A 24,231-nucleotide genomic window follows, 5' to 3' on the forward strand; every position below is an offset into this window, starting at 1 on the left:
TAACTAACTTCTTAATTATCTAAGAAGAGGTTGTCAGTGTTTGTAATAAAATATTTACCTGTGTTGAGATGTTCACCAGTTGCTCCAGGGGGAAAGAAGGTTATATGTTTAGATGTTCAGATAAAGTTAATATTGGCACACTGCCAATAAGTCCAAGTGACCACAGTGAACTCATAGATGACGAAACAATATGTTACAACAATATCTCGAGAGAAATTATTACTTCTGTAAAATACCTGGTTTGTGTGTTGGTGGTAGTCCTACCACAGGGTGTAGTGATGCGACCAGTGGGGTAGTGGGCGTAGTGTAGTTTATCGTAGTGCTCCTACATTCTCGCTTTCAGCTGCCTCTGCTGTCTAGCTTACAGGTGGAAAGGGAAGCAAACTGTGTGAATCTCCCTCTGCCAGTACAGAGCCTCTCCTGCTCCAGGTCTCTTGCAGTGCCTCTCTATTGCAACACATTGTAACTGAGCACATCACGGCGCCAGGCTAAACTGCCAAGGATCCCGGAGAATCTTGAGTCCCAGAGATGCGATGTGCATGGCCCATCTTTTAAAGTTAAAGCGTCGCAAATTATAAGTGTTACATCAAACATTGTGTTTGAAAGAACAGCATAGTCACAGAACATTCACTCAACTATTGAAGTAGATTAAACATACCGAGAACATAAAATTACTTATTTCTGTTTTTATTTCTATATTTATACCAACTCTAAGCGTACAGGATTTGTCGAACAACTTGCTTCTTGTTTTATTGAATTTTGTGCCAAGCTAGATGTCCATAATTTTGAAGTGTCAAAACAGAGAGAAGGAAACTTATAAAAACCACCTACCATCAACTATTAAGCTTCTCTTTAATAACTAACAGTCAAGCTGATCGTCACATTACATTGTCCCTAAGGAGGAAAAAACTGAACATATTCAACGATGTGTTTCTATCCAACGACTGCCAATTTTGTGTCCTAACCACCAGAACATACTTGGTCTAGTGCAACTGTGGGACGTTCATAGCCTGTGGTAATAATATAAGTATTCATCTTCTACCACCGACAATATTCTATAGGATTGGCCTATGAGAACAGTTCCATTGAAGGAAAGTTTTGTAAATTCTATTAAATCTCTAGTCACCCACATTTGCACACACTTATCAAATAACACCATTAAAGTCCATTTACAAAAACTTTTCAGAAACATTGTAAGAAATACTAAAACACGGAAGTCTAGAAAGATACATCCAGTTTTTATACAAGTATATCATTAATTCATGTTTGATCTTTCACGTCACGGTATAATATACACGTTAATATGAACTTTTGTGGCTAATTGTATTATACTGATGAAGCCACACTATATTTCACAGTCAGTCCACAGAAGGATGGTGTTTACCAACATATATTGATGTCAGCCTTTAAGTATGCAGGGTTGAGCTTGGCATTTTGTCTGTTCTTAACTAAAGCTGTCACCTGCACCAACCATAAACTCCTTGGAGCAAACATCTTGGAAATGGTCTGTAATTAAATTTATTGGAATAACTAAAGTTATTTATTCGCAAAATTTAGAAATTAAGCTCACAAGTGAACAAATACTTCATCTACATATAAGTAACATGAACAAAGTAAAACAATCTATATATTGATGTCATCAACACATAATATTGATAACTGTTATCACTGAGGAATAGAATACCAAGTATCAGATAAATCTTAAGAAATATTTTATTGATTCAATGGAAAATTTACGTTTACGTTGGAGTTTTATTACAAATTTTCAATAAAAATTATTAATTATCAAATGTGACAACTTAATTTTTGATATTAAATACAAAAAATCAAATATAATTTATTTTACTCAACAGAGGGCAATAACATAGCGCTCTGCTAACGAAATATATTTTCAAGAAATTAAATTATCAAAACTAAATTAGTACTTTTAATGTTTTTAACCAGGCCCTGCAAGTCCAGGTGATTAAGGCACTCGACTCGTACTCTGAGGGTCGCGGGTTGGAATCCCCATGACACCAAGTATCCTTGCTCTTTCAGCCGTGAGGGTGATATAATGTGACGGTTAATCCCCCTATTCGTTGGTAAAAGAGTAGCTCAAAAGTTGGTGGTAGGTGGTGATGAATAGTTGCCTTCCCTCTAGTCTTACACTGCTAAATTAGGAACAGCTAATGCAGATAGCCCTTTTGTATATACCCATGAATTCAAAACAAACAAATTATTAAACCTATCATAAAACTCTGCCAAAAATATCCAATAACAACATCATCTTATAAATATAACTTTGATATAATGTATACTAAACAAAACTGTTTTATTATATAAGATGAATTGCTATTACATTTTTTCTAACAACAGTAATTCTTCAAAAATATGTTACTCGTAGACTTGTAATAAACAGCCGTTTCATTAAGTCAGTATATCTGTGATGACGAGAAAACACAGAGAAAATTATAAATGTAAAAACGGCTCGATGTGGGTAAAGAAATCACTACGTAGAGGAGCGAACAACGTTTCGACCTTCTTTGATCATCGTCAGGTTCACAAAGAAAGAAAGAGGTAACTGACCAATAGCTGACCACATGTTTGAAGGGAGTTGTGTAATTCAGTGTAGGAATGTAGAGGGCGTGCTTAGATGTTTGATTATATTTATTAATATAGGTATAAAGGTGTTCCTTTGTATTGGTTTATTTTTGGGCTTGACTTGTTGTATAAGTAAAGTTTCTTTAATTTTGCATTTGTTTATGTTTGTTTCTTTATTTAGTATTTGAATGTTCTCTGTGGTTATGTTGTGTTTATTTGACTTGCAGTGTTCGAAAACGTGTGAAGGTGATTTTATGTGTTCTTTGAATCTGATTTCCAGTTTTCTACTTGTTTCTCCAATTTTGAAGTCGTAGCAGTTATCACATTGTATTTTATAAATAATGTTGGTGTGGTGTTTGTAAATGTAGTTTTTACACAGCATAGACCTCAGTTTTGTGCCTGGTTTTTGAATAAATTTGGTATTAACTGGAATATCATATTTTGTTACTAGTTTTTGCCAAATGTTGGTTATTTGTCTGCTGATGTCGGAAATATATGGTATGCAGCAGTATATGGTTTCACGATTTTTTAATTAGTGGGATATATTTACTTTTGTTAGTTGATTATGCCATTTGTCTAGACTTGTGCTTATAATGTTTCCTACGGTTTGTGGAGGAAACATGTTGATGTTGATGAAGTATTGTTTTGTTGAGACGATTCGTCGTGTGGTCACAACTGTGATAGACCTTTGTCACTTTGTGCTTAACAACAAACAAACACATGGATTATTTGTATTCTTTATTTTTAATACATTTCCCTATGAATACTGAAATATTCTGTATTTATCGCTTCCTCTAACGCCTTTAACCACCAGCTTCCATGAATACTGGCTCGCCATGGTCATGTGGTTAAAGCACTCGACTCGTTATCTGAAGGTCGCGGGTTCGATTCCCCGTCACACCAAACATACTCTCCCTTTCGGCCGTGAGGACGTTATAAAATTTCGGTCAATCCCACTATTCGTTGGCGAAAGAGTAGCCAAAGAGTTGGCGGTGGGTGGTGATAACTAGTTGCCTTCTTTCTAGTCTTACACTGTTAAATTATGGACAACGAGCGCGAAATTCAAAACAAACCAAATCAATGAACACCTCCACCTCCAACTGTACCACCAGTAGAACAACGATAGGAGAAACATCACGGCAAATAAAATTTGTTGTACATTCCACGCTATCTCAGTAAAACATTTAAGACAAAAACAAAAGTAAATATATCACTTACTTCATTGCAGTGTAAAAATGTAAAGTTTACACTGTATTAAGAAGAAAGACTGTGAATTAATGTTGTTGTTTTATGAACAACTGTGTAATTGATTATCAGAGCTACCTTTTTTATATACGCATACCGAAACGTTGAAAAATGTTTAAGGATATCAAAAACAAATTCAGTTACCATAGTCATAATGAAAATAACTATGGTTCTAACGTTTGTTGACTGATTGGTTCAAAGTGGTGATATTTCATGTCCGACCAACCATGAGCCAGTAGATCCAGTTCTCACGCCCACATCGAGGAACAAAAGGCATCGCTCCAGATCATATAGAATAATCTGAAAATAATTTGAAAGTTTTGAATTTAAACTGATGTATTAAAGTGACAAAGTGCTGAGTCAGTATTATAGTATCAAATATAAACAGTTTTCAAAGTATTCTGAAATATAACGATGACATCTCAGTATTATGATATCATGTGCTATTTTTTTAAATAGACATTTTTACTTCCTGCTAATTACAACGAACTAAAGGCACCTAACACGTATTATTTTGTCATATATATATACAAGTGTTGCTTATTTATCTTGAATCGTCATAGTTTGTTATTGACACTTAGATATAAGTTTGATTGTAAGAACATTAATTAAAGCTGTCATTTCATTTCTTTTTTGTAAACTTTTGTAATATTTCTAGGTTATTTTGTAAAAAATTATGAATTATTTCTCGTAACTAGATAAAACTATAGATGTGCGTACATATATATATACCTTTCCTTGAGTCATTGGTGATTACATGAACTTATAATGCAACGATTTGGGATTCGATCCTTCGGGAGGGGTTAACAAATAAGATAGACCAGTGTGTAGCTTTGTTCTTAACAACAAATAAACACAAGAAATGTTTTATTCACTTTTCTATTCATAGCAAAATCGCATGTGAGTTCTCAACTGACCGTACACTATGTGAGAGTTTTCTGTTAAACATCTAAAGAGAATAACAATTACACCTCAACATACCTTAATATCTTGTGTTAAAAGATCGATTATTTTATAATTTCCTGTTCTACTGTACAGAAACATGGAACTACAATTTGGGAATAGGGGAAAATCTGTTTATACCATGACTTTTATTTCTACGTGTTGTATTTTTATTCAATATTTCGCTGCTTTATATCATTTTTACCAATATATGGAACTGCTTTAAATTATCTTTATGAACACAGAAGAGATACAAGTTTAATTATTTTTAACAGTTTTGTAATTCTTCGTTAGATTCTTTGTTTTTGAATTTCTCACAAAGCTACTCGTGGGCTATCTGCACTAGCCGTCCCTAATTTAGCAGTGTAAGTCTAGAGGGAAGGCAGCTAGTCATCACCACCCAACGCCAACTCTTGGGCTACTCTTTTACCAACAAATAGTGAGAGTGACCGTCACATATAACGCCCCCACGGCTGAAAGGGCGAGCATGTTTGGTGCAACGGAGATTCGAGCCCGCGACCCTCAAATTACGAGTCGAACGCCGTGATCCCCTTGGCCATGCTGGGGTTCTCTGTTAGAAATGCTATCCTTTTGTATTAAACCTAAATACTTTGAAAAACATAATGTTTCATAATGAAGACCCGCGTTCTTTTCGTGCAAATCCAAGTTTTGTTACTATCTTTTCTTCCATTCGACACTAGCAACCACTGGAGCTTATAATGCTAAATTTCTGGGTTCATTCCCTGTAGTGACAAAAGCAGAGGAAGACTACTCTGTTACTTTGTGTTAACAAGGAGAAAACAGAGAATTATTTGTTGTTTTTTTCTATTTATAATAAATTCCACATTAATACCATTGTTCATCATCTGATTTCCTGGAGATCATGAATATGGTAAATGTACAATATTTACGTCATGACAAACGACATGGTATTTAATCTCTGATTCTTAGATTGTTCGATCTATCCAACTGTAGAATGTATTTTTTAAAGTAGTTCAATGTCTTTTACCAACTATTAACCAGTTAGTTCTGTGAACTGATTAAATCCTGTATTACTCATCAATTACTTATGTTCCTTCATCTACAGAATACGATAATATAAATCATATACCACGAAGTGAGTGTCACTTGTAATTTCTGTTTACATTTAATGATACAATATTCGGTGTATATTTTATTTCATATAATTTTTCGTAACAACTTAATAAATTTTCAGTTCCAGGCTTCATCATTTTTTAAAGTATCAGAAATTTCTGTGGTCATATTATTGTTTTAAAGGGTAGAGGACAGCACAGTTACATCAGTTTAACAGAAGTATTGTAAAAGGTTAAAAACCCATAGAATGTTGTCTCACCTTAATTTAATGGTTATTGAAAGTTACAATTATTCAGATTAATTTTTGTTATTGTTATTCTCACTATGGATATCGAAACGATTTTTTTGAGAACTGTACAGCCTTCAGACTTTGATTGTTTTCAAAAGACTTCTTGGCTGTCACAAGACTGTAAATGGCAAACAGCCACAATGTCATATGTATTAAGGAAGAGTGAACTTTGTCACAGTTTACATCACACCAGTAAGGGTTTCCTTAATTCAGTGCGAATTAAACAGGTCCCAATAAATGGAATCAATCATCGTTCTGTAAAAGAGTTCGCTGTCTAGCACCTTTTTATACGAACCACCGTTGGCTTGAATCAGCAGTTAAAGTGTAAACTAACCATCTCTTTCCTATAATGTTAATCTGTATTCTACAATTTCAGCTACACTAATAAGTTTCCTTAATTGTTGCATTAGATAAATAATATGTATTAACGTTCATCAAACTCATACGATTCGACTGTGTTTTTAAAGGTTTTTTTTAATTATTCAGTACCAACTATCCCACGTCCATTTTGTTCAATACACTGTTTCACTTCCTAACACAAGAGCTGCTTCACCACACATCCCACAAGAAACGTTTTTCTATAAAATTGAAATGTGGATCCAGGACTGGAAAACGTTTGACTTGCTCTAGAGATTCTTTTTTTTCTCTTTTATCAAAGAAATTTTGATTATAACCTGGAATAATTACCGTCACTTTCTAGTTTCTTGTTCTTTAATACAAAACAAAAAGAAAGAAAAATTGCCTATCTCAACAAGAAACTGAGATATGTGGAATCCCTACTCACTCCACGAGTTAGAATAAAGTTGAACACAAACGTTTTACCTTTACTATTTCTTAAACTGATAAAGATAAATTTTCAAACAACTAATCCAATATTTTAAAATAGTCCACCATGGGACAGCAGTAAGTTGTTACAATACTAAAATCCTGGGTTTTATTGCCTACAGTGAAATCAGTAAACTATGTGACTTTGTTCTTATAACAAACAAGGTATTCAGATATTTATATCGTTCTGTCATATCAGAGAAATAAAACATTTTGTCGTTCAACTTTATTTTTATGAAACAAGAAACTCTTCAGAACCACGTGAGATGCACGTGCTCTGCATTTAGTTAACGACATAATAAACAAAATCAAAAGTCGTAAAAACGGTTACAAACTAAAGTAGGGTTAGTCATTGATTGACTGTTTATATAGTATTCATTCCCTGGTGTATTGGTCGTACTCAGATTGAGGAGTAGTTCAGAAATATGTTTGGTTTTAATTTTACGCAAAACTGCACGATGACCATGCGTGCTATTCGTCCCTAAATATCCTGAAAGAGAATAGAATAGAAGGAAGCTAGTGATCACCTCCTGTTAATCATAGCAATTTTGTTTTGTTTTTTGTGCGTTCTGATTTATGAGATTATACATTTCTAATCAAGTAGTTACAAAAATTACAATTTTACTTTATACATATTTCTTTTTTTTCAGTTTTGGTCTACATCTGTGTCGGTTGGTCGTAAAGAAAGAGACCCAAAATTGTATATATAAAGTAATAATTACCAAGTGCTAGATGTCCCACTTTCTGCATGTCACACTTGTATAGAATAAATGCTGTCAATAACATCATCTTTCATAGTTTCTAGTGATAAAATACACAAAAAATTATACAAGTTTAAATAATACTTACTAGGATTAAATAATCACTTTGATTTGATTCTAATAAACTGTAAAGATAGACCCTAACCTACCTTTATCCATAAAAGTAATTTATACGGTGTTTTTGCTTGCATAGTTATTAATTGTATTTTCACACAAGGAAAATTTATTCATTAGTTCCAGACATAATTATTTTTCTACCTAGTAACTAAATCTAAATTAGAAAGGTAAAAAATGGAGTAAAATCTGGTGTGAACGAGCCCAGTTGCGCCACCTGCTATAAAATTCACTTATATTATAATTTGTGCTGATAAAATTAAAAGTTTATTTATTCAGATACAATTTTACTTATTATAGTAATCCATTAAAAATAAATAAATTTATTGTAAAGAACGTTTTATTCACAGTAAATAATACCGTTTGTTATATTTTTTTAGCAATGAAAACTTCGTCGGATTTACGCTACCAAAAATGGTGTGTGATGTGCACATGAATAAAAAAAATAATAATTCAGGCCTCCGATAGCTTCTAGTAAACTGTAAAATTATCACATATGGTACTGTGATTACGCTATTTGGTATTCCCACTATAATCAAAGAAAGGTCTTTATTAACTTTCTCATCATTAAACCATAAATTTGAATAAATGCATACAATATATACTGACTTTTACAAAATTTTATTCTAATAGTTTGGATAAACTGAATCGCTTTTTACACTGTGAAATATGTGGGTTATATATCTATTTAATAACTCTTCACATAAAAACAGAGAAGACTCAGTCTCGCATACTTCCTATAAAAAGTCGCAAGTGATCTACATAAATTGTTTATTACTGATCAGAAGATACTAATAGTAAAGACTGTGAAGTGGAGCTCACGACAGAGGGTCGATAATACAGAAACAACTTCCATCTGAATGCATTAGGGATTAATTATAATAGCCCACAAATGTTATTTGCCCCAAACAGTATATTATTTGTTCTTCTTTTGTATATTTACGTATGTTTCAAATGCAAATGATGTTGATAACAAAATGTTACTCGCATGATAAAAATTTCATATCATGGAACATTCTTTTACAAATTGATAGTGGCTAATACTATAATAAAACTATGGAAAAATGTATTTTATAGTATTTCAGAAAAGAATCGGAATTTAATAGTAGTTGGAGTTTTAATTTATTATTTTTCATGTCCTATATTATAATTTATATTTACGTTTTATGATGTATAAATACAAATTAACACAATTTACTTTTTTAAAAAAATAGGCTGTGGCTGTATTTCCTAGCGGTGTGGCCTGACACTTGAACACATGTGAAGGCTAAAATTGAGGAATAAGAAGTTAGTTGACTGTGTGAACGTTGGTTTTACCCATTTTATTTTATACTGGTTTAATATCATAGTGCTGAATATGGTAAAGTTAACTCCAGAACTAATAGAATTGTCCGCTCAATATGTAAATCCTGTTAGAGATCGTGAATTAAATCTTAGAGGTAATTTTCTTTTGCAATAAGTTGTTTTACTTTTTAGTATTGTATTACTAGCATATACTAAGCCTAACTGTGGGCAAAGATTTTATGTTAATATCGTTGTATCTACAGCCTAACTATCTTACTTCATACTTATAATGGCCAGATAGTATTATTGTTCTCACACTGACACTATAAATTACAAGTGATTAATATTATTAAATTAAATCACTTTATTATGCTTATAAATCGTTGTTTGCCAGCTTGTTACAAAAATGAAACGTTGAAAATTAAGCTACTGTCACTTGCAAGTTGCAGTGTAATCCATAAGGAAGCAATGAATAGAGTCACTTGATGTTCGTAAAGATGCATTGTTTAATTTCAGAGTAATGATGAAATTAAAGAATTGAAGTAATCACTTGAATTACAAGTGATATTTTGAGTTGCAAAACTTTAGGAAGGCTTAAAAATAACAAAGTTCTGCCCTCGTAACACAAGTGCTGTGTTGTTCATTGTGAAATCTTGGATATTTCCAACTTCGTCTTTGAATCACAGTGTCAACATAGGATATGATTGGTGTAAGTGAATAAGCAAAAGACAATCTTTATGGATATTCATGTACTTGTAGAAAGTTCTTGGTAGCCCAAGCTTTTAGATTAATCTGTATTTATATTTTTTACCTTTACATAAACTTAAAGTTGTACAAATTCTAAAACTTTTATATTAATTGAGATACTTTGACATTGTATTTGGTGAAAATGATAATAGTGGTAGTTAAAAGTATGTCTCATACTGTCTTTGTGTTTCATGATTCTTGTCTGAGCCATTTTTATTACTATAAATAATGCTATTTGAATGTTTGTTTTTCACCAGAATTAATCTTAATGTCTTGTAGTATTTCCATCATATATCTGTGTTGAATATCTTGGCTGTTTCAATTCTTCACTGAACTTTTGCAAGTGGGGAAGATAAATACTGGTAGTTGTCATGTTTTCCTTGTTTTCTTTTTCTGTTTTAGTTTTATTTGGGGATTTTTTAATGAAGGAAGAGATGAAGCAGTTCTGTTTCAAGCACTTTACTATCTTTTGGTGTTCTGTTTGATGAATGACTTATTGCAAATGTTTTCTGTTCACTTCTTTAGACATTGTATTATACCATGTTTTATTCAGGTTGGCTGATAAAATTGGGAGGGTAAGTATCTGTTTATGTGGGTGGATTTTTCTGTATACAGTAATGATTTTTCTCTTATCTGGTGATGAGTATGTTAATAAATGGTTGGCTGTTGTGTTCCTTATTTCCATGCAGAAATGGGTTCTTTGTACTGAATTAAAATTTTGTAGGAAAACTGGTAACTTTTATGACTGGGATCAGATAATAACGTGTCATCAGTGATGTCGAGAAAACCCACTTGTAGAGAAATACATATGCAAAAACTGCTCCTTTGGGTTGAGAAAATATTTTACGTAGAAGCGCGAACAACGTTTCAACCTTCTTCGGTCATCGTCAGGTTCACAAAGAAAGAAAGAGGTAACTGATCGGAAGCTGACCACATGTTTGGAAGGGGTTGTGTAACTGAGTGTCGGAATGTAGAGGGCGGTGTTAGATGTTTGAGACGCAACTTAACAAATTACTACTAAAAATGAAAAAAACCAACACAATTTCACAAACACTTTATTCCTACCTACGTAAAACTGACTCACGCACACCACAAATATACGGCATCTCCAAACCTCATAAACCAGATTGTCCATTACGACCAATAATGTCCACATGAATCGTTTAATTACAATCTTGGTAAATACATAGCATGGGCATTCTCCAAATATGTAACATCAGCCAGCTCATTTATCAAAGACTCTTTTAATTTCAAGTCTAATCTAAATCAACTTAATCATAAAGCCTTAATGGCCAGTTTCGATGTTATATCCCTCTTTACAGAAGTTCCAACCACTGAAGCCTACAAGATAGCCTTAGAACTCTATATCCGAGACCCTAACCCAACTATAGACTTTCCCAGCAATCAATTAGCAACCCTCATAGAATTCACCACGGTAAAGACAAACTTCATGTTCAACAACCACAACTATATACAAACAAATGGACTAAGCATGGGAAACCCAGTATAACCAGTTCTAGCCAATATTTTTATGACACAAGTTGAAACACAAGTAATTAACACAGCATTACATCCACCACTATACTGATACAGATATGTAGACGACACAGTTGTGGGATTCAGATCTACAGAACACACGCTTATTTTTTTCAATCACATTAACTCTATACATCCCAACATTAACTTCACATGTGAACAAGAAGAAAGCAATCAAAACCTTAAAATTACAAGAACCAACACACAATTCAAAACAGAAATCCACCGAAAAATCACCCATACTGGACTATACATTCCTTGGGACTCAGCACATGAAACAAAACAAAAACTCAACACACTAAGAAACCAACTAAACACAGCCATAAAACTATGCTCACCAGATAAAATTAAGATGAATTAGACAAAATAAAACAATACTTACTTCAACATCAATAAGTTTCCTTCACAAACCATAGAAAACATTATACACACACACCTGGACAGAAAGCAAAATCAACCAACAAAAGTAAATATATCTCGTGAATCAAAAAATCACGAAACCATATACTGCTGCATACCATATATTCCCGACATCAGCAGACAAATAACCAACATTTGGCAAAAACTAGTAACAAAATATGACATTCCAGTTAATACCAAATTTATTCAAAAACCAGGCACAAAACTGAGGTCTATACAATGTACAAACTACACTGACAAACACCACACCAACATTATTTATAAAATACAATGTGATAACTGCTATGACTTCTATATTGGAGAAACAAGTAGAAAAATGGAAACCAGATTCAAAGAACACATAAAATCACCTTCACACGTTTTCAAACACTGCAAGTCAAATAAACACAACATAACCATAGAAAACACTCAAATAAACATAAACAAATGTAAAATTAAAGAAGCCTTACTTATACAACAACTTAAACCCAAAATAAACCAATATAAAGGAATGCCTTTATACCTATATTAAATATAATAAATTATATATTCAAGCATCTAACACTGCACTCTACATTCCGACACTCAGTTACACAACCCCTTCCAAACATGTGGCCAGCTTCCGGTCAGTTACCTCTTTCTTACTTTGTGAACCTGACGATGACCGAAGAAGGTCAAAACGTTGTTCGCTCTTCTACGTAAAATATTTTCTCAATCCAAACGAGCCGTTTTTGCATATATAATAAGGTGTCATTGATGTAACTTCTGTAGAAACATGGTTTTGTGTGGATGAAACAACTTTTTTTCAAAATATTCGTTCAAAATCTGCCAGGATTAGAAGGTGTGATCATCTGGCTGGATTATCTGTTTATTCATAGAGTTCCTTATTGTTCTGGAAATAAATGATTGTAGGCAAGTAATCATCAGTTCCATAATGGTGTCTGTCTTTATGTCAGTTCTATGTTGTAGTTTTTATTCAGTTCTCTGGCAATATGAAGAGTTTCTGAAGTTGAAACATTTCAGTAAAAAACTCAAATGCATACCATGAAATTTAATTTGGATGTTCAGTGGATATCCAATAAGACATCTAAATTCATTCTGGTGAAAAACAGAAACCTATCAATGAGAAACACGGAGCAGTTGTTTATGAAATTCCATGAAAAAAGACGAGAATAAAATAATATGAAGACACAAAATTCATGATTTCAGGACACATCATGTCAACTGAATACAAAATAAACTGGGAATAAAAAAAATTTGAATTAGTCACCCGCTTGTCTTCAATTCTCAGTCTATCAAAGGACTAGGACATATTGAAACCAAACTTTATGGAATGTTTTGTACATGTCTTACTCCTTGATATTTGATAGGTTCTCATAAAATAGGTTTTTCTACCAAGAACCTCTGCAGAGTCTGTTGCAATGCCCACTTTTGAGCTCATTTCTGGCCATTTTATTCTTACCAAGAAATAAATATTTCAGATCCTTTTATTACACTATGTGACACAAATTTTGCTACTGTATAGTATGTGTTATTTCTTAATTGCTTGTGTTGTAAAAGTACAGAAAATGACCATTATTCCTTTCAAATTTTGCTTTTGTGACCTGAATAATGAAATTTAGAAATTAACCTATTTTCTATGTAAAAACAGACAAATTTACACAAGGTCTGAATAAAACAACATATGAATCAAGATTTACATGTATTTATACTAAAGTTAAACAAAAATGTTTAGAAGTGAGTAGTTTTTCAAGATTTGCAACTGTAATGTAAATCACTTTCATGTATCAGCCTCCGAATATTGTCTCCCATCATGTTTTTGTTATACGCTTCTAGGTCACAAGAACAGTTTGAAGAGAAAAATAGGTATTTTTCCATTTACTTTATGTATAAGCAGTTGGGAAGTAACACTTTCTGTCCAGGAACAAGAAAAAGTAAAAAATTTGTTACATAATGTTATATAGCATGGTATTGATTGTACAATTAGCTGTTTGTGTTCACATGACAAGCTCACAGATAACTTCATGTTATGCTGTTAGCTGCTTTGACTTTGATGCTTTAATTCTAATTTGCTTAGAGATGTTACATGAACAAGAATAGAACATTTTCAACTATACTGTTGTATAAAAACATTAAATATTTGTAACTTGGGAAGTTAAGTAATTTTTTTTAAAACTTTAAATTATGAAATTGGATATTAATTATTAACATATCAAGACTAGCAAAAGGTTTTAGCATATTTCATCAACAATTTTCTACATGGCACAAAGCTGCCATATTGATTGGAGGTTGTGATAGTTCGGTGATGTGTAGTGAACACATCACTATTCAGCTAGCAAAAATTTTGTTGATAGTAGAATTCAGTTAACACAAGTTAACTTGTCTAATTCAATAAACAAAGAATTGAGATATTGCATCATTGAAATAACAGCTCCTTCAAACTGTTTGGTAAAGAGCTGTTTACAGTCCTGTATTTTTCCAAACATGAAGGACTTTTATTCGATATCAACAGAGCACGCTTTCTTTTGATGCAAAATAGTGATGTTAAAAATTAGTAGCACATCTTTATATAATATAAATTGTTTAATATGTAATATTTTCTTGATAGTTCAAAATATGAGCAAGAAATTCATAAATACTATTCTTCTTACCAACTTATTAAAATTTGTAAGCCTCTAATTCCTTGATATGTGTAACTAACCATTCAGTAGTGTTTCTGATTTCTCTTTTCACTTTGCAGGTTACAAAATACCAGTTATTGAAAATCTTGGAGCAACATTAGTAAGTTCCTTCCTATATTTTATAAAATATCTGAATTTATCTTGTTTCTGTTGTATACAGTATTGCATTTAATTCTTCTGAAAAGTAGCTTTCCATGAAGTATAATGTAGATACATTTTAGAAATAAATTTTTTACAAATTTGAAAATGAGGTTTTTCCTTCATGAATGAAGATGTACTTATCAGTTACAAGAACTAATGCCAGACTATTTGTAGTAAGGAAATACTGTATTAATTTTTTTAAATACAGTATGTAGCCTATTGTAATTCTAATATTATATATTTTGAACAAATAAGTAAACAATTATAAACTAAGATTAATCAATCAAAAGCTCATTAAAATAAAAGTTGTGTTAGGTGAAGATGAATTCCAACCTACAACAATTTGTATTTGTCCGCAAGTTCTATGATTGTCACCATTAACCCTCTCTGCACAGGTGTCTTTTGCTGTACCTGTCACATGGTGTTTAGTAACTTAAAATTAATATTTAATTAAACTGTTTTTGTTATAATAGTTAGTATAGTATAAAATCATAGCTAATAATCCCTATTTCAATAGTATATATGTTTTAAGTTCTAAATTTTATAATTCAGTATTTTAAAAAATCTTCAGTTATCCCTAGTGTGAGAAATGTGACTTTTTTATTTTTCTAGGCATCCCCTCCTCAATTCATTGACCATCTCTCCAGTAAATATGAAGTTTAGTATATGCTCATTATAATGTAATCATTTCTCGCACACAGCTTAATTTTTATATCCTTTAATCTTGGCACATCCACCTGTAACAATCTCTCTTTCAGAATTTGATAGTAGTTTCACCTTACATTGCCAGGTATCTCGAAGTTCTGCTTCATTCTCCACTTTCTTACCCATCAAAACTTGGGCAGAGTGATCACTTCTTTCCTTTTGAGTTGATTGTCTCTATGACTATAATTCTCATTTTACACTGGTGGAACTCAAACTATCCCTTCATTGGTCTGGAAGTACATCGGTTGGACCTGATGATGTACACTACAAAGGGCTGTGCCATATACATCCTGCTTCTCTTGCTATTCTTCTGCTTGTTTTAACCAGATCTTGGAGGAGAATGTTTTACCTGATGTCTGGCATTAGGCTGTTGTCCTACCTTTTTCTAAGCCTGGGAAGGATCCCATGATTCCTTCAAACTACCATCCAGTTGCTTTGATGAGCTGTCTCTGTAAGACCTCGGAGAGGATGGTTAATGCTCACCTTGTTTGGTTCCTCAAATTAAACAACGACCTCTCGCCCACCCAAATGGGTTATGAGGACAGCGCTCCACCATGGGCAACCTGATTCGATTTGAAACTTCAATCAGAAAAGCCTTTCTCAAATGACAACATCTTGAATCAATATTCTTTGACATTGAGAAGGGTTATTATACAACATGGCAGTATGGCATTTTGTGAGACCTTCATTTATATGGGTTATGTGGCCATTTGCCTATTTTTATTAAACATTTTTTAATGGACACGCAGTTCCAAGTTCATGTGGGTTCGACACTTCCCATTCTTTTCTACAGGAATTTGGAGTCCCTCAGGGCTGTGCTGTGTTTTGACTGTCACAGTTTTCAGTAAAACATTAATGCCATCACCGAACAACTCCCTCTTACTCTTGCAAATTGGCTCTATGTCAATGACTGTCTGTTGTCGAACATGAGGTATACTGAGTGGCAGCTGCAGACTGCCTTCAATCTTAACTTCTCTCTCTCTAAAACTGTTTGCATGCACTTTTACTGCCAACAAGGTATTCACCCTGCTCCTGAACTCCATATTGGTAAAGTTGTGCTACCTGTAGTCCCTAAGACAAAGTTCTTGTGACTTATCTTTGACCATAAGGTGACCTTTATACCACACATCAAGCAGCTATGGGTCAATTGTATAAGAGCACTGAACATAATCCATGTTCTCTCTTTCACCACTTGGGAAGCAGATCACTATTCTGTACTAAAGATGTTGTGCTATTCATTTGAAACTAGACTATGGATCACTGGTCTGTGGCTCTGTCAGGACCTAAGCTTTGAAGATGCTAGACCCCAATCATCATCAGGGACTTTGGCTCTACACCAGGGCTTTCAACACCTTCCCAGTTCAGAGCTTATACACAGAATCTCATGAATCTCCTCTGCACCTCTGCCATTTGCAACTGTCTTTACTGTATATTTTGAAACTTCATTCCTTACCAAAGCATCCCACCTGGGGTTGTGTGTTCCTTCCTGTGTGGTCCATACTTTTTCAGAACAGACAATCTGCCTTTGCTCCTTTTGGCCTTTGTATCCAGGTGCAGTTAGATGAATTGAGTTAGTCCTTGGATAACATTGCTGTATCCACTGGTCAGTCCATACTACCATGGCTTATTACAGTTCCCAAATATGACCTATTTTTAAGTCATCTGAGAAAAGCAGACACTCCCAATTGGAAATACTGTCTGTTATTTGCTGAACATCTTTTGAACCATCCTTCCATTCCTATTTATACAAATAGTTCAAAATCAGGTGACTCTGTGGGCTCTGCCATGGTTTGTTGTGGTTTGGTAATTGCATGCAGAATCCCCTCTACAGCTTCTGTCTTCACTGCTGAACTGTATGCCATTTCTCTTGCCCTAGATCACATAGATGTTGAGCAGTACTCAAATTGCACTATTTATACTGACTCATTTAGTTCTCTTTTGGCTCTGGAATCACTTCACGTTAGTTCTCACCAACATTCAAAACCAACTGGCCCTATTTCTCTTTAACATCTACTTCTATCCAGTTTTTCTGGATGTCAGGCCTTGTTGGTATTTGCAGGAACAGGTTTGCTGACACCACAGCTAAATCTGTCTGCTCTGGCACTATAACTGCTGTGTGTGTTCCATACATGGACTGTGGTCCTACATTCAAGGCTCATCTCTGTGAAAGTTGGCAGTCGACTTGGAGTGAGCAACGTGAAAACAAGCTTTTCCGAATAAAACCCTCTATTGGACTTTGTTCGTCCGTCTTGCTTCCTTAAGGATCAGAAAGAGGAAGTTGTTCTAACTAGACTACGCATTGGTCACAGTTTTTAACTCATCGTTTCTTTTATCTGGGATTGACACAGCAGTGTGTTGTCTGTGTAACACTTAGGTCACAATAAACATATTTTACTGGGCTTCCACTAGAAAAATAACTCTTAGCCACTGTGGCTAAACAAAGTAATTTTCTTTTAGCCACAGTGACAGTTGTTCAGCCACAATTTTAGGTTGCCAAAAACTGTGTGGTGCATGACTTTTAATATGTATCAATTCCATCTAGTAAAAATAGTTGTAATTATGTGAAAATCTACAAGACATTAAGTTTTGTACTATTTTTTATTCCCAGCAATTTTCCTGCCAATAAAACAAAACAAACAAAATGAACATGATAAAGAGAAAAATCAAGAGACATTTCTCAAAATAGCACAGAAACAAAAAAAAATGACTTAAAACTAGAATACGGTAGCATGACTAGTAAGTAGATAAATCCAATGACAACTCTTCAGCCAAATCATTCTCAACAGAAGATCTGGTAGAAGTTGACACCTGAGGTTCTGATGCACATTTCTTCAACAGGGAATGGTACCCACATCAGTCTTTGTGAGTGACCCAGTTTCTGAATGCTGAGTCAAAATTAAAATGATCTGAAGGTTTGGACTCCATGGATAAGTTCATTACATTCATCTTGGCCACAGACAGACTGCTCCTGGCATCTGTTTTGATGCTGTTGTACCTGCTTAATTCCCTGCTCATAGTCAACAGATGTAACAAGAATTATTAGTTCAATTGCTGCAAACTGAGACAGATTTGGAAAAGTTTGACGGGTCTGGTGGATGTATTCCTTGTAGAAGCTCATGTTTCTGTTTTTGTGAGCATCCTGTTCCATTATGTTCCTTAGTAGCAGCCATTCAGTCAGTGCCTCATGCTCATTGATGAAAGGAGAGAAGTGCTGGATGAGTTTTCAGATCATCCTCATCAGATACTGCTCTGCTGTGACATGGGCTAAATATTGAAAAATATGACATGATGTTAGTGTCTGGGAATGCTACTTGTAGTCTTGTGACCACCTCTTTAACAAATGACTCAGCAGCTGATCTGTACTTTTCACATTATTTATCAATATCTTTGATGTCATGGCCTCTGTAAGAAGTGTAACCATTGGCATCAGGAACATGTGGGAGTTCCTTCAGTGCAGTCTGTGTATAAGGACCAGGGATGTGTACCAGCAACTGAATTGATCCATCAATAATTGCTGTAGCCTGATCATAAGATAAATCAGCTCTCCGTAGAGATCTTGATAAAAGTCCAAGAATGCCAACAGCATCAGCCAAAAAGTGTGTCATCATGACAAAGCTGTAACATGACATTTGCTGGACTAGACCATGTAGCAAGGCTTGGCCTGGAGTACCACGTTCAATTGCTACGACCTGCAGGCAGCTTTTCACAGATGCAATACAGTTGACTAGTGCTTGGAAAGAATCATTAAAAGAAAGCCATCGTGTCAAGAACACTTGCTTGATTTTGTTGCTTTTCTCTCCATGCAATGCTTTGCTCTCTTCCAGAACCCAACACAACTTGGGAGAATATTTTAGGCTTTTTGCAAACTGGTTCAAAACTGAAATGTACTTCACAAGGTATGGCACCTGGTTTGCTGCCTTTTCAGCTGCCAACTGTAATCTGTGTGCCAAACAATGAATTATTATCCAGGGGCATTCCTCCTTAAATTTTGTAGCAACATTGTTTTTATTCCCACTAAAGCATTTGCACCATCAGTTGCAAGTCCAACCAAGTCAACATCAAACAATCCTCGATCTGCCATGACTGAGTGCATATTGTTGCAGATAGAATCAGCTCACGGACAGCAAGGAATCAACTTGATATGTCACCTAATGATGAAAGATACCTGATATAAATTATCAGTATAAAGGTGTTTCCTGCATCAGTTGCTTCATCTGCTTCAAGACCAAAAAATGGGAAATGTGATGCTCAAAAGTCTGCCTGCATTTCATCCTGAACTACATGATTTAGGGCACTGTACATATCATCCAGAGACTGGCTGTGGGTGTATATGAAGATTTCTGTTCCACTTTGTGACTGAGTCTGTAGTTTCTTTAGAGAGGTCACTCCCTGTTAAAAATATATAAGAAATTGTGTTTTGAAATAAGACCACCAATTAACGTAATAAACAAAGATATTTGGAAGAGTTAGCTAGCTACTTAATTTTTGATAGATATTTTCAAAATGTTTCACTTTTAGAAAATTGCCAAATTGCCTTTTGTTTTAAGAAGATACTGTAGAAAACAAAGTATCTCATTAATATTAGAATGAAGAATATTCTTACATTGAATACTTGTAGTGAAAGGAGGGAATGAAACTTCACAGTTGGGATGGCTTCCTTTGCTTGAACAAGTAATGTGGCCATCTGTACCTTTACACCCCACATACACATTCACAGCAGCAGTTGACATGTCCTTCAAAACTTGTAATGCTACTGCACTGCGATGATCTTCTGACCATGCATGCTTCACCAAGTCATCTTTTTAGCCTTAGTAGCAGTTTTTCTGGTGGTAGCATAAATATTTGTCTTTTTATTGTCCCTGCATAATTTGCAATTAAATGTATTTTGTTGGGAAACATGTTCCAGCCAAGGAAACTGTGAAAACCAAGTTTCTTTAACAACTCTGTGAAATTATGGGCATATTTGTTTTCACACCGACAGTCTGATCACTGCTGCAAGCTTCAGTTCCTTCAGAGCTGTCTTTTCTTTTGGGAGTGGATTTCCCACCATCAGTTGATATTGCTTCGACCTTCTTTTGAAAAAAACTTTATATACCTTAACTGTTTAGATGTCTTTATCTGATCTAAGAGTTGTCATGATTTCAATTCAAACACATCAAACAAAACTTGGGATTTCCACTTTGATACAGACCATATGTTGGTTTGACGAAAGTCAGGTTTTCTCTGATTACTGTTTGTGTACCACGGGCACAATCAAACATGTAGCATGAGAAATGAAAATAAAAGAAATCATTAGCACAGCTGAGTAATAATTTTTTTAAATTTAATTTGTAAGTTGTCATATTCCTGAAATCATAAAAATACATATATAAAGAAAACATAGATTACAGTCAGTGGTAGTTTTTAAAGACGTTTCTTGTTGCTTCAACTTGCTGGGGGGGGGTGCCTCTGGTAATTTGTCATCATTAATGACGTGGATAGGGGATAAAAACCACGAAAGCTGTTAAGACCAAAACTTGAGCAGAATAAATAAAGGAAAACCATCCAAGACCGAAAAATTATCTTTCGCCACTGTTACGAAACCAACGCTAGATTGTTTAGCCACAGGCTGTTTCCTTTCGCCAATGGCGATGTGGCTAATGGCTAGCGGAAGCCTAGTTTTACCATCTTGCTGCTGTTATGACTCTCATAACAATACCTTTACAACATGTTTTGTCCTAAGGTTTATCCACAACATTAGACAGTGTTATTAGCAATGGTGACACTGTCCACCTTATAAATGTTTTTAGTTTGTTAAAGGCCATTAATCTTTTTATATGCTATTTAAGTCTTTAATTCATGCATTAGACCTATTCTGAATGTGATTCCTTTTAAGAATCAAAGTATGTCTAGTTCAATTTGAAATTGGAAAATGGCTGTAACTTCAAATACCTCAAACCAGGACTGGAAAGGCCAACTTCAGGTGATTAGTGCTGCTGTTTAAACTACCCATTTGTCATTCTAGCAAATTATAATAATTAAAATTTTGCTACAAGTCTTTTAAAACTTGTATTACTTTACTTTACTTTCTGAAAATGGCCATAACATCAAATAACTCAAATCAGGACTAGAAAGGCCAACTTCAATTGATTAAGGCTGATTTTTGAAATTACCTGTCAGTCATTCTGGAGAGTTATGATAATTACATTTATGCTACAGAAAGTCCTTTACAACTTGTTTTACTGTAGTTTTTCTCTTTCTTCTGTAGACTAGATGTAAAAATTAGATTTAATGCTATTTGTTTTTAATTCAAAATTAAACTTTGTTTTACTCTAATTTCCTTTTATGAATTTTAATAATTTCACTTTAATTTTAACTTTTCACTGGATGTTTGGTGCAGATTGTCTAGTTACTTTGCACCATAAAACATCAAACCAACCAACCTACACTGCTCCTCTCTCCACATTTTGTCTTTGTTATTCCTTCTTTCTCTACTGTAATCCTAGTTTAAATTTGCTCTCCTTGTAGAGCTAATAGCCCTTGCATACAAGTCATTATGTACTCTAAGTGTAAATTAGTATATTGCAAAGACTGCATCAGTGCTGGCAATCTTTACTTACTCTGTTGGTTATCTTTTCTTTGTATTACCCCACACACTAACCAACCAATGAATCATTATTAATAAAGAAAGAAAAGTAGAGAAAGAACTATTGTATTAGCTTTTGTAGCTTGCAGGAGTGTAATATAAACAAACATGCAGATAATTTATAATACAACTTGCATGGATGTGCCTTGTGTATGTGATATAACTAGATGCAATTTGCTTTCTCTCATCTAACTATTCTACAGTCTATTTTAGTTGTCTCTACCCATTTTTAACCAGTATTATTATCTTAGCTAATCTTTTGAGAAACACCAAAAGATTAAGATCTTAAGCACATGAGTCTACACACACAACTTTGTAACTAAGAACTTGCTTGAAAAAAGTTGACAGATTACTTACGTCAATCAAGGAAACTTCCCTTTTGTGAATCCATGTTGATTTCATTTTATAATGCTATATAGTTTTTTAAATTGTCTTTTAGCAGACTATTATTTTTCCTATTTTCAAAAGATGAACTGGTCTATTATTCTTAGGGTAACTCATCACATCTTAAATAAAAAGTTACTTTAGCAACTCTAATTCTTGAGTACCTGCCCTCTGTTCATTGTCTTGCCAAAAAGAAGCTTCTAATCTATTCTTTGTGCTTCAAAGTCTTCAGGGAAAATATTTTCTGGTCCTTGTGATTTTACATATTTTTAATTACTCAGTCTGTATACACAAGGAATTAATATCCCTGGGCAATCTCACTATTTCTCATATGTTAGCTAGGAATATTGCTGTCTTGTGAAAAATTACAGTATTTTAAAGCTTCCCCTGGGAGTGGATTCCTGTATGTGGTGACAATCGGTGAAGGACAGGAGAGAATCCAGTGGTTGAGGGATCCAACCCCAACACACCACTTTAGCCTTTAATTCCTTTAGAGAGGCAGCTTTGAGGTTCCCCCCAGGTTAATCAGCTGGTCTTCTTGGGCTAGGGTCAACTTGGTACCAGTGTTAGACATTCTCAGTGCATGTTGTTGACACTGTGTGATGCTGGTGTTTGGGTATAGTGCTCAAGAAATCCTGGTATTGCTACAGTATCTTTGTTTGGAATTATAGGGCATCCCCTCATAGGGCTTCATGGTGCTCAGTGTTAGTAGGTACTGAAATATATTCTATTTACTGTATATACCCCAATTCAAGAAAAATTAATTAAAATGAAAAAAACAGATTATCAGAAAACGACCACACGTGGCACCATATTGGTCTGATTTCATGACTTGATTTCTCATCATTCATTCTTTATCTGAAAAAGTCTTGGCAGATGTCTCCCTTTTTTATTCAAAAGGGATTAGAGGGGCTTGCTGACTCCCCTAAGTCAGTAAGGAAGTTGCACTCTGGAGTGATTTTGGTGGATACATTTACAACACACAACCATACATCTTCTGATATTGAAGAACATTGGCATATACCTATCAAGGTTACTTACCATATTCATTTGAATTCCTTGAGGAGTTATTGTTGAGGATTTAAAGAACATTCTGGAATTGGATATCCTCAATGGTTTCCCCAGCCAAGGCATTTCTATGGTTCACTGTATTTCCATTTTCAAGGATGATTAAATGCTGCCTACCAGAGTTTTTATTTTGACTTTTACAATGCCATGTCCAGCTGCTACCATCAAAGCATATTATGTGGATAGTATTCACATAACCTCTACAGGTTGATGAGAGAGCATCTTGAACTTTAAGGTATAGCTATATATTTCAAACCCTCTCTTTCTAGTGTCAACAGTTTGGTCATTTAAAGGCATCTTGTCCTTGTTCTTTTCCATGTGTTAACAGTAATGATTCCCAATCCTCCTCAGTACTCCTGATTGGAAATACTGCCTTCTATTTGCTGAACATCTTTTGAACCATCCTTCCATTCCCATTTATACAGATGGTTTAAAAAGAGGTAACTGTGGGCTATGCCATGATGGTTTCTTGTGTTATGTAGTTGTGCACAGAATCCCCTCTACAGTGTCTGTATTCACTACCAAATTATACACCATTTATTTTGCTCTGGATCATACAGATACTAAGCAACATTCAAATTGTACTTTTTATATTGACTCACTAAGCTCTCCACTGGTCCTGGAATTGCTTCACATTATTTCTTGTCAATATTCAAAACTGACTAGCCCAGTTCTCTTTAACATCTACTTCTATCCAGTTCTTCTGGATATCTGACCACATTGGCATTCATGGGAAGGAGCTTGCTGATACCACAGCTAAGTCTGTCTGCTCTGTCTCCTATATGGACTATGGTCTTGTACTCAAGCACC

General features: G+C 34.3%; 1 protein-coding gene and 1 long non-coding RNA gene across 6 annotated transcripts in view; one reads left to right on the forward strand and one right to left on the reverse strand.

Annotated features, from left to right (window-relative positions):
• Positions 1–566: 566 nt before the first annotated feature.
• LOC143257076 (uncharacterized) lies at positions 567–8,061 on the reverse strand. 2 transcript variants are annotated; one of them, XR_013031674.1, is made up of 4 exons: positions 7,887–8,061; positions 7,699–7,777; positions 3,970–4,125; positions 567–1,506 (listed from the first exon to the last, which is right to left on the reverse strand). It is a non-coding gene; the product is annotated as an uncharacterized LOC143257076 (long non-coding RNA). The 2 variants fall into 2 exon arrangements; XR_013031673.1 differs by lacking the exon at positions 567–1,506 and having other exon boundaries at positions 3,302–4,125.
• A 1,033-nt stretch (positions 8,062–9,094) lies between these two features.
• Positions 9,095–24,231, forward strand: part of LOC143257078 (U2 small nuclear ribonucleoprotein A'-like) — a 32,128-nt gene continuing 16,991 nt past the window's right edge. For 3 of the 4 annotated variants that reach the window (XR_013031675.1, XM_076515261.1, XM_076515262.1), the window contains exons 1-2: positions 9,097–9,290; positions 14,558–14,598. Coding sequence is in view for 3 of the 4 variants with exons in the window: in XM_076515261.1 (XP_076371376.1) it covers positions 9,209–9,290; positions 14,558–14,598 (123 nt within the window). In the remaining variant the exon portion in view is untranslated. Of the gene's footprint in view, positions 9,291–14,557; positions 14,599–24,231 lie in introns of all 4 variants that reach the window. The other variant, XM_076515263.1, reaches the window with a different exon arrangement.

Source organism: Tachypleus tridentatus, chromosome 7 (assembly GCF_004210375.1).
Source record: "Tachypleus tridentatus isolate NWPU-2018 chromosome 7, ASM421037v1, whole genome shotgun sequence".
NCBI lineage: Eukaryota > Metazoa > Arthropoda > Merostomata > Xiphosura > Limulidae > Tachypleus > Tachypleus tridentatus.